Here is a 12,237-nt window from a genome sequence, read left to right as displayed (position 1 = left end):
CTTCTCCTTCTACACCTGCTTCTTACACAACCTACAGCTCCTCAAAACCTTCAACTATCTACCTGTCGCTCAACTCAATCTTCAGCAGCCAGCAGTAAGAGTAATATCATCTCATCTCATCATCAGCTGCCTCCCGGGGCCGGGTTGCGGTGGCAGCAAGCTAAGTAGGGCACTCAAGACATCCCTCTCCCCAGCAACGCCCTCCAGCTCCTCCTGGGGGATCCCAAGGCGTTCCCAGGCCAGATTGGACATGTAGTCCCTCCAGTGAGTTCTGGGTCAACCCCGGGGTCTCCTCCCAATTGGACGTGCCTGGAAAACCTCCAAAGGAAGGCACCCCAGAGGCATCCTAATCAGATGCCCGAACCACCTCAGCTGGCTTCTTCAGACGTGAAGGAGCAGCGGCTCTACTCCGAGCTCCCTACGGATGTCCGAGCTCCTCACCCTACATCTAAGGCTGAGCCCAGACACTCTACGGAGGAAACTAATTTCAGCCACTTGTATCCACAATATTGCTGTAAATATCTATGTTGGTCTCAAAATAATGATAGATGATCCGTAGTGGTTGGTGGCAATCACTGTCCAAATTGGAAGTAGTGTTTCTTTTGAGCCTGTGTCTTTAACTGGGGTGAAAAATTGAATTTAGTTAATTACAAGTCCTGAAAAGGTGCACATATCTGCTTTCTAAAATTCAAATGTGCTTTCAATACTCTTCTAAGCAATGTAAAACTTCTTCTGTGCAACAGGTCTGTTATGGTCTTCATCTCTGCTCCTCTTTCCATTAAGCATCCTCTTCATCGGCCACTGCCTTTTCTTTCCTTCTTCCTTCTCTTTGGTGAAGCAACAGCAATGTTGCACTGAATTACTCCTTAAATTCACACAGACTTTAATCCTTAAACAGGCAGTCTGTATAACATTTGGCTAACATTTGGCTCGGTAAACCAATCAGTAGCTGGCTGTGCTGAATATACCTAGATTGCCGGAGAAGTAATTTCACCGAGGAAAATCCTCAGTAATTGCTGTTTTATTATTGGAATAGGCTAACGTCAAAATGAGGTCAACCTTTCGCCTGGGGTTTAAGGGTGAAAGCCAACAGCACCATTTATCAATAGTGGTGTTTGTTAAATGATGTGCTGGGATACAAAATCATTCGCAGTGTCATTCCTGATGGTTCCCTGTGAGCGCTGGAATGTTTTGACAAGCCAGAGTTTGAGGGCAAGACTGTCGTTACTCCATTTTGTTTTCCAGCGTTTATCGCGTTCTGGCTCTTCATTAATCTGGTCAGTTCAATAATCTGCCAGCATTATCACCCACAGCAGTCTTAATCAATCTTCATCTCCTCTACAACAGTGTCTCTCTTTTCACTGGCCATCTGTTAGCAAATCAATAATGTCATTCATTTCAAATAACTGCCTTTACACTGAATATAGACATCTCTGGCATCACTTCTGCGAGAGGCTCCAATTATCGGCCACTGTTTTTATCATGACCGAGTTTTGAGGTCACAATCGCAAGCATGACGTTATTTTCACTTTCCTCGCTGGCCTACCGTTTAGCAAACACTTTTTCCACCCACAACACAAAGACATACTTGCAAGTGCCTACCATCTGAGTTTTTTTTCCCCTTTTCTCCTATTTTCAGTCAGACAGTCACAGTTAGAATGACTCTGACTCTATCTTGTAATGGACTTCACTCACATTACCACCGTGTTGTGTCTAGATTGCTTGACACTGCATTTCTGTATATTCACTGACTGCATAGTATGTGCATGCACTCAGACTTACGATACATGCCTGTGTGAGAATATACGGCCATGCTATCTGTCTTCCCCCAATACGTGGACATGCATGCATGCATGTGTACATGTGAATGCACCTGTGTGTGTCAGTAAATGTATTGTGTGTCTCGGACCACCCAAGGGGTGAGTAGACCATTTGCATGGGCATGGGTGTGCAGGGTAGTGTGTGTGCGCGCACGTGCCCTTGTGTGTGTGTGTGTGTGCGTACTGTTTGAGCTTGTGGGGGTTAGTGCCTTACCTAGTCCTAGCAGCGGATGGTGTTCAACAAGTGCCCAACTGTTGTCATCCACACAATGGCTTTTATAGACCAGGAGCTGGCACAGGTCCCTGGCTGTCATGTCTGCTGGGATCTCCACCACTTTACCCAGGCCGTCTTCACTGAAGACCTTTACAATCTGCAGAGGGAGAGGTTGACAGCATTAAGATTAATTTTCATCTTTTTTGTAATGATAATTTTAATGAAATGATAGTATCGAAGAATGGACCTGTCTCAGTAATAAGATGAAACAAGCCACAAAAGGTGTCTAAACGTCTGCAGACATTTTCACTTGATGTCTCTCTCTCTCTCTCTCTCTCTCTCTCTCTCTCTCTCTCTCTCTCTCTCTCTCTCTCTCTCTCTCTCTCTCTCTCTCTCTCTCTCTCTCTCTCTCTCTCTCTCTCTCTCTCTGTATGTATGTGTATAATATATATATAAAATATATGTAGATAAACATGTATGTGTGTATATATATATATATATATATATATATGATCAGATTCAGAAATTTCAAAAGTGGATATTAAGGTCAACCCCAAAGTTTTCCAAACACACCCCAAATAGTAAATAGTGGATATAGGGAGCAATTTACTTCAAAGGCTAGCATAGCATTTATCCTATAGCGCTCTGTACACTATAGGACACAGCCCTATAATTACAGCAAACAATAGAAAAGAACAGAGATTCAACACAACATAGCAATTGTGGTATAATAAAATGACAGACAAGCATTACAAAGTGACTTGTTATAATATATGTCTTTGCAAATATAGCATAAAAAACATTGTACAACCCAGCTCATCTTCTAGTGAACGCAACACATAACTGCCTATGCCAAAAAGGATTCATGGCATATGGGGACATAACCACATAAGCGTGCGAATTTCATACGTGTCGCGCTCAACTTCTCAAACAAACAAAGTTTTTGTTCAACTTTGGATAGCATATTAGGTGATGCGCTAACATAATTCTATAGAGGCTGGTGACGGCAACTATGCATCGGGCACAGAGCAGAAGAGCCATCACTCTCAGACCCCATCCTCCAAATCCTTCCTATTCTTTCCAGCTTCCTTACAGATGTCTATATCAAAAAGTATGGAGAAGAAGTTCTCGTGTATCATCAGGTCTCTGTTTTCACTGGGGACAAAGACACAGATGGTTACTTGGAATGGGTAGTCAAGTCATCAGTTATAATGACCCCACCCCCCACCTTCACCCCCTCCCAAAGGTTTAAAAATACGTAAAACATTTCTTCTTTTAATAATATATTTAGCTTAAGGATAGTAATGGCGCAGTACTTCCATACTGTCTCAATAGACTTGACCCTAACCTGGTAGACCATATAATTATGTACACAGGATCCACACATCTAACGGGTAACCCCAGGATCTACATCAACTTACCTCACCTACGCAAGCATCTAGCCTTGATAGCCTACACAAGCATCTAGCCTACTTAGCCTACACACCATAATGTATGCACACTTCCTACAGATCAGCCCATGTCACTGCAGAACATATGTCTTATTGTGGTCTCTTTCTAAGCAAAGGTAGGGCTCACAACATTACAGTTTGCACAATATCATGGCCCTCGAATCTTGTACCACTCCAAAATATGCCCTCGTTAAACAGATGATATGAAGAAAGGGGGCTTCTGTTCTTGCAAAGCCGCCGATTTGTCTCTTTTATTGCTCTGCTCATATCTCAGAAAAAAGACAACTTGCCTTCGACCTGATTTCGGCATTCACACATACCCTTTCTCGTCTTTAGGTAAGCTTAGCCATGCCTCGGAGAGAAACGATCTGAAAATTATTTTTAAAAAAAAAGGGAAAAATCGGAGGACGCTGAGGTGGGCAAGGGAAGGCGAGCGAGACACAGACAGAGGAAGACGGAGACAGAGAAATCGAGGGGGTCTTACCTCCACGGCCCGCAATAGGCAGCAGTCCGGGGAACAGGAAGGCATTTTTGGAATGAGCCTGGCTCCTCATACAAACACACACACACACACACACACACACACACACACAGTCTCTATGACAGAAAAGCCTGCTCTTCTCTCCTCTTCTGTCCTTCAGGGAGAAAACCTAATAGAAATCCAGTTCCTGTAAATGCTGATCGTTGACAGCGGTGCTACCTGTCACATAGCCTGGAATCTAGTCCTTCAGTCTATCTAGTCATCAAACGCGTCCTGAAAAACTGTCTCTTATGGCCTGAAGCCGGTGCCTGTATAGCTCACACAACACACACACACACACACACACACACACACACACACACACACACACACACACACACACAGTGAGCGATCAGATGGCAGTAGGAACAGTATAGTGCTTCCAGTGCCGGTTGTGTCTGACAACTATCTCTCTCCCTCTCTGCTTCTCTCTCTCCCTCTCTCTCTCTCTCCCTCTCTCACAAAGGGTTACAGCCTCAGCCACAGGCTTCGAGGCACACTGAATCAAACCACACGCTCACCAACCAATCATAAGGCTGCAGCAGGCTGATGTAATCATTCCCACACAGACCCAGGCAAACACACACACACACACACACACACACACACACACACACACGGTCTCTCTCTCTCTCTCTCTCTCATTTTTGGAGATACACACCCTCCAGTATACACACAGACTAAGGAAGACGTGCGCGCTCACACAGTCTGACATACACAGATGAACAGTCATGCACAGACAGAAAACTTTTTCAGACCTCTTGCAAGCTCTCTGCTTCAAATTCTTTTTGGAACTTGATGTGAGAGAACATTTGAGAAGGGTGTGGGGCAGTGAGGAGGAGGAGGAAGACAGGGGAAAAAGCACAAAAAAAAGTTTCAGAAGTTTTCAAATGAAGGCTTATTTCTTTCTCTCTGCTTCTTTTCCTTGCTCTCTTTTTCACTTTCCTTTCCCCCCCTTCCTCCTTCCCTCCCTCTCTCCCTCCCTCCCGCTCTCCTTCTGTGGCTTAACTTTGAACTCCCCAGTCAGATCTCTGCCTCTCACGGCAGTAACAAGACTCATTACAGACCAAATGAAATGAAACAAACCTGAAGCACTTGAACCTTCTCCTCCTCCCTGCCGGCTAGCTTCGTGCCAACATTCTTTCTCTCAAAAGAACAAAAAAAAAAAAACTTTTGAAACTTTCGCCCCCACCCCAACAACACACACACGCACACACACAAAGAAAAAAGACACACACACAGACACATCCTCTCGTCTCCTTTTAACTACGATATTTAATATGCCACTGGATGGACAAAAGCCCTGACACACCCTGTCTGGGAGCCGCACGTTGTCCTTGAAGCTTTTTTTTTTATGTTCCTCAAATCCATTCTATAACATCTGTCTTTGAACGTATACATTAGCATCTGATGCCAACTTATTGAAGGACCAGAGGAGGTATGTGTGTGTGTGTGTGTGTGTGTGTGTGTGTGCGCGCGCGCGTGTGCGCGTGCGTGTGCATGTGCATGTGTGTATGAGGTGTAATTCAGGAATAAGTAGAAGAGTTCTGTAGAAGGAAAGAGGAAATAGTGGTCAGAGTGGGCAAAGAGATACGACTCAATTTACTATGGGTGGGTGGGGGATTACTGGTGGCGGGGGTGTGTTTGAGAAAGGGGGGGCTGTCTGGGGGAGGAGTTGGGGGAGGGGAGCGAAAAAAGAGACACGGAGGGAGGGGGAAGGGAGTAGATGGGGGGAGAAGGGAGGTACAAGGAAGAGGAAGAAGAACTGTGTGCCGTTTAAGAGAGAAAAGTAGTACTGTTTGTGCGTTTGTGTGTCTGTGTGTGTGTATGTGTATAATTGGGTGTGTGTGCTTGTGTGTGTGCATGCATGTGTGCAAGTGAATCCAGTTGTGCATGCACACTTGTGAGCTGACACCAGCTCTGCTGTGTCTATGTGTGAAAGTGCATGTGTGTGTGTGTGTGTGTGCGTGCATGCAGGCATGTATGTGGTGCATACGTTTGGGACAGGGAGAAGAAAGGAGAGCAGAAACGGGTAAAGCAGAGTGAGTGAGACAGAGAGCGTCCGGTGACACACTGCCGCAGAATGTGTTGTATGAATGCCTCCTACTGTTAACTACATATCTAGCCTCCACAGCTGTTTTTCCCACCCATCTCCTCATGTCCACTCCCCTGACACAGACACACACACACACACACAGACACACATGCACACACACACCCCCCCCCCGACAATCTCCTCTACGTCACAGTCAACCAGATGGGAAAACCCCACAAACGTTGCTCTTATCATGTTTTCTGCCACACACACACACACACACACATACACACACACACACACACACACACACACACACACACACACACACACACACACACACACACACACACACACACACACACACACACACACACACTATCTGTGGCTGAAGATCAAAAGGTTTAATCAGTCATATCCCCAATTAACCTTCACCATTACAATAGGGAGTTAGTGCAAGCAGATGTCATACTGGAGAGTGACTCTACATCTCTCCAGAAGCAGGTTGTTCCAGAAAATCCTCATGATGTCAGCAATAATCCCATATCAAACGCTTCTGTTTGTCTTTGGGAGCTTTCTGCAGAACATAAATTAAGAAAATACTGTCTGTCTAGCCATCTAGTTATCTATCTACCTATTTGTCACAGGGGCTTGCCCAGAGCACCAACTATTTCACTTTGAAAATTCTGTCTGATCATGTAAACGCCGGTCTGGTTTTATCTTTAAAATTCTTGCACAGTGAGTTTGCCTTGTGACGGTCTTGCCAGCGGAAAGAATGAGCGTGCTATCTGTTCAGCTGACAGAGGGAAGGAGCGATGTCGTGTTTCACTTGACCTACCTCTGTTTTCACTATTCTGTAAAGGGAAAAAGAGAGAAAGGGAAGGAAAATGTGCTTGGTCTTGGAAAACAATGCTTGGTCTGCTGCGCCCTGTGGGCCCAGGGACCACGGCCCTGACCGGAGCGGCGCCCAAAGAGGGAACACCGAGGGCGGTCTGGCCGGCGGTCTGGCCGGGAGAGCTGGCGTGAGATCGGCTGGGGGAGCCTGGTCTGCTGCGTCCGATGGGCCCAGGGACCACGGCCCCGCCGGAGCGGCACCCAAGGAGGAAACACCGAGGGCAGCCTGACAGGATGCAAAAGCAGGGAAGGCTAAGCTAACTGCTAACCAATGCAGACCGGCAGTTCTGACAGTCATCCTGGCTGGCACTCGCTCAATCGACAGTGTAATTTTTGGACTGTGTTGTTAACTGTTTGTGTGTTGTTGTTTTTTTTGCATTATTCTCTGTTTTTCTATGTTTTTATTGGTGTTGTTTTTGGGAAATTTTGGATTTGTGTTTTGGTCTTTCGAGTCGCACTGCTGTGGGCTGGGGGGAACGGAATTTCGCATCTTTTGTGTATGCAAGTACTTGAAAGAAATGACCATAAATTGTTTCTGATTCCTGAAAATGAGAAGGACAGAAAGACTGAGCCAAACAGCCAGGGCAAAAAAAAAAAAAAAAAAAAAACTGAGACTACGAGGGGGAAATTGATAATTTTCACAGGAACCATATCACTGTCCATCCCACTGAAAAAAAAAGACTTGGGGAAGCTTGATTGTGAAGGGATTGATTTCTCCAAGGTTACTGTAATTACGTGAGCAATTTGTCTTTTTTTTTTAAATCACCATTCAATTCGACCATGCCTGTCCTCTTTCTTCAACCTCAATTTAATTTCAGCTTAATTTCTGCCCCTACTGTCTTTCAGCACCCTCATCAGTGGCCTTATCCAACAGCTTCCTGTCCGCTATGGCCGGGTCCAGGATTCTGCAATCTCACTTGTTTCTTAAGGTAAACAAATTGACATGCTGTCCATTTAGAGGAATGAACAAAAGAACACAGGATCACTGGCACCTCACAATTATAATGATGTCCAAATGGGGCTATAAATAGACAGGAGAAAAGATGAGAGCAGAAGAAAGAAGAGAAGAGAAGAGAAGAGAAGAGAAGAGAAGAGAAGAGAAGAGAAGAGAAGAGAAGAGAAGAGAAGAGAAGAGAAGAGAAGAGAAGAGAAGAGAAGAGCTGGGGCCTCTCAACCTCTTCGATGACTCAGGTCTGATAACAGCTCTGTGATGTAATCTCCCTGGGAGAGACAAAGAGTCTCAGGCAACACACACACACACACACACACACACACACACACACACACACACACACACACACACACACACACACACACATACACACACACTCTTGCATGCACACACATGCACAAACTCTCTCACACACACACACACACATGCACATACATACAGACACACTCTTGCATGCACACACAAACTCTCTCTCTCTCTCTCTCTCTCTCTCTCTCTCTCTCTCTCTCTCACACACACACACACACACACACACACACACACACACACACACACACATTCTGAGTCTTTGTGTACACAGATCACTCAAATATACAGATGTGCAAACTCACACGGACACAGACTATGACACGCACACTCACATACTATCTATCAGGCTGGGCTGTCTGCATGCATAAGTAAATGTACTCAGACAAGGCCACACACACACACACACACACACACACACACACACACACACACACACACACACACATACATACACACACACACACAAAATACACTCAGGAGGCATACGCAGACTTAATGACAGACAGGCTGATACCAGACTGAGATAGTCAAACAGAAACTGAAACATCTAGCATGAGACCATGTGTATGCTATGCAAACATAAGTACTCATGCAAGCACAAACACACACACACACACACACACACACACACACACACACACACACACACACACACACACACACACACACACACACACACACACACACACACACACTTGCTCTATAAATAAATCCACTGGCATTATATACACGTTACATTCCATTACATCAGATAAGAGTTTACTGCAACTTATCCCAATTCTTAGAGACTCTTCACCTTTAAAAGCAAGTGTTTAATCATTACAGATCTTGGGGGCTATCTGTTTTAAACACAAACATGAATAGAGCTCTGTACACAACATCTCGGTAGCAAATATTAAATGAGATAATGGTGTTATCTGCACCTGATGTAAACGGGTGCCCGTCTATGGAGTGGCCACTCAGTTTGCAGAATACAGGAAAATGAAATACACTGGCATTTCTCCTTTCTTTTTCTTCACACACACACACACAGACACACATTCACATGCAAATGAGCTGTGATGTCAGATATGACTTAGTGTTAGCCTTCCTGGAACAGCAATGGGCAACAGGGAAATTCCTTTCACGCTTCATATTTTGGGAGTTCATGTGATTCACAGAACTCCTGCTAACCAAATTAATGTGGAGGTCTGTAAAAATAGCACGGGCTCTGTGGGTGGAAACAAGATGAATAACTCTAGATGTGATGAAGTCAGCTGACCTGACGGATTTGCTTCTTGCAGCTTTAACAACTATTGCGGGAAGCTGTTCTTAATTTGCAGAGGAATAAACAAATTTGTATTCTGCATGGATAGTTAATTTTTTTTGTGATTACTGTAATCCATCCGTCTACTAATTTAATTATCTATTTACTTATTTAATCAGACAAATGACACTTTCCATACTCTCTATCACTGATGTATTTTAGACAGTAGTTCACCCATGAAAATATAATTTATGATTACTGTAGCTGCTCGTTTTAATGGTTACTGTCAGGTAACCAATTTCCCCTTGGGGATGAATAAAGTATTTCTGATTCTGAGGTGGGACGTTCCCAGGAAAAATCTTATGCTGCATAGCGACTTCACCATTGCTGCCAAAGGCTGAAGGTGGCAGGTATCAGCGTGTTTGCAGAAGAAACCAAGTCGTTTTGGTTAACAAGTACATGTGGCAGAACAAGCCGTTAAAAAAACATTCACGTTCGAATCCCCGTGTTACCACCGGCTTGGTTCGAGCATCCCTACAGACATAATAGCCTGTGTCTGCAGGTGGGATGCCGGATGTGGGTACTATGTGCCCTGGTCACTGCACTAGTGCCTTCTCTGGTCGGTCGGGGCGCCTGTTCGGGGGGGGAGGGGGAACTGGCGGGAGTAGCATGATCCTCCCATGCGCTACATTCCCCTGGCGAAACTCCTCACTGTCAGGTGAAAAGAAGCGGCTGACGACTCCACATGTATCGGAGGAGGCATATGGTAGTCTGCAGCCCTCCCCGGATCGGTAGAGGGGGTGGAGCAGCGACCGGGACGGCTCGGAAAATAGGGTAATTGGCCAAATACAATTGGGGAGAAAAAGAAAAAGGGGGGGGGATTCACAAATATATACAATAGCATCAATAGCCACTATTATTTGTTTTTTTGGGAGGGGGGTTGTGGGGGGCCTTTGGCAGCAGGCAAGATGCTGATACAGTAGCATTAATGGCTCTCTCATTTCTAGAATTTGGGGTTTTTAATCATCACTGCATAGATGTCCTTTATTTGAACAAAAATGACAATCAAACTTTGTTTCTCCAAGTAGGTATCTGATGCAACCGCTGACCATCGCACATCCCGTCCCTCCTCCCAGTTCCCACTGAGAAGCCTCTAACTTCTATAATGGCATTCTGACTGTAATAATACGGTGCTGTGTGTGGTCTGGGCTCGACGTCCGGGTTAATGAGAAAGAGAGACAAAAACCTGAAAGGGCCACAGACAATTGGCCATCCCCGCACAGTGTCCGCAGACGAAAGAGTGTTAGGCGCTAGCTTGGAAAACTCTGCTGACTCATGAGGCAGGGGCGGTAAACTGTCCTTTTTCTTCCAATTAATGTGTCAAATTAAGAACTGAGAAAGGAGGCCTACCCGGGGCTCACTGCAGCAAAAGCAGGTGGCCCGGGAGCCTGAGAGAGCTAGAGAGAGACAGAGAGAGACAGAGAGAGACAGGGAGAGACAGGGAGAGAGAGAGAAGGAGGGAGAGGAAAGGGGGTGAGAGAGGGAAAGGAAAGGGGGTAAGAGAGAGAGAGCGCGAGAGAGAGAGGCAGAGGAAAGGGGGTGAGAGAGAGAGGCAAAGGAAAGGGGGTGCGAGAGAGAGATAGTGAGAGAGAGGCAGAGGAAAGGGGGTGAGGAAGAGAGAATAAAGGTATAGAGAGGGAAATGTATGGAGTGGGATAGGGAGACAGAGGAGCAACAGACTCTCAGAGCACACTGACAATGCAGTCATACAACAGGCCATGTTGGTTAGTCAGTTAGCCCACAGAGCCTGTCTTGTCTTTAGACAATGGGATCTTTTAGTGGCCAGGCTTTAAGCATACGGGCTTACAATGTGGAGGGTCGGAGGCCTCAGAAAACTGAGCCCAGCCAAATGCAGCAGGGTACATGAATGCAGGTCAAATGTTTGACGATAGATGATATCAAAACTCTGCTCCTTGCAATTTATGTTCATGAAGCAGATGTGTGATGGAAAAACTGTCTATTTTTAACATACAGTGGCAAAAGAGTAATGTAGCACTTAGTAATAAATAAAGATGAATGCACCAAGTGAGAGTTATGTTAATATTAGTCAATATCATTTACAAGACCATATATATTTCTTCAAAATAGCCAAACAAGAATGTGATCAACCATCATTCATTTACTATCATGCTTCAGCCTACAATTCCTACACGGTGCAAAACTATCCGTTGAGGTCAATTTCACCATGAGTCATTCCAGTTGTTTGACTCACACCACAAAGTTATTACTGCTGGTTTAGAAGTTGAAACACTTGCTAGATTATGTGGGTTTTGTACATGTTTGGTATTAGTTAACACGTTTACTTCAGATTTTAAGCCACCAATTTAGGGTCATGATGATGCAACAATCAACTCTCTGGCTGTGGCAACCTACTGAGAAACAGCCCACATGGAGCTAAATATTTCCCCAACAGGAGTAAAATTCTGAGCGGATGCTTAATTGTGCACCACATTCGACTGCCAGCGGACCCTTGGCAGCTAATGTCCTTTCATGCCACTAACAATTTGGAGCCATTGTCCAATTACAGCGGGATGGGAAAGGAGGGGGGCCTCGGGGAACCGCGATTGGGCAAACAAAGGATGACATCACTCGCAAGATTTTGGCAAAGCAATAGAATCGGTCCGCCAGTTGCATTGCCAATGGTGCAGCGTTGTGTAGCTGGACCAGTGTTTGCTAGGACGAGGACATGACAGACAAGATCTGACCTGTGTTTCTCACATCTACATATACATGTAA

The 12,237-nt window shown here is 45.2% G+C and overlaps 1 protein-coding gene across 6 annotated transcripts in view; it reads right to left on the bottom strand.

Annotated features, from left to right (window-relative positions):
- LOC130117513 (growth factor receptor-bound protein 10-like) overlaps positions 1–12,237 on the bottom strand; it is a 145,248-nt gene that overhangs the window by 28,689 nt on the left and 104,322 nt on the right. For 5 of the 6 annotated variants that reach the window (XM_056285607.1, XM_056285606.1, XM_056285602.1 and 2 more), the window contains exon 6: positions 2,035–2,191. In XM_056285607.1, coding sequence (XP_056141582.1) covers positions 2,035–2,191 — 157 coding nt within the window. Of the gene's footprint in view, positions 1–2,034; positions 2,192–3,969; positions 4,068–12,237 lie in introns of those variants that run through there. The other variant, XM_056285608.1, reaches the window with a different exon arrangement.

The sequence above is a fragment of the Lampris incognitus genome, chromosome 9, assembly GCF_029633865.1.
Source record: "Lampris incognitus isolate fLamInc1 chromosome 9, fLamInc1.hap2, whole genome shotgun sequence".
Lineage (NCBI taxonomy): Eukaryota > Metazoa > Chordata > Actinopteri > Lampriformes > Lampridae > Lampris > Lampris incognitus.
This window is presented reverse-complemented; position numbering and strand designations above follow the sequence as displayed.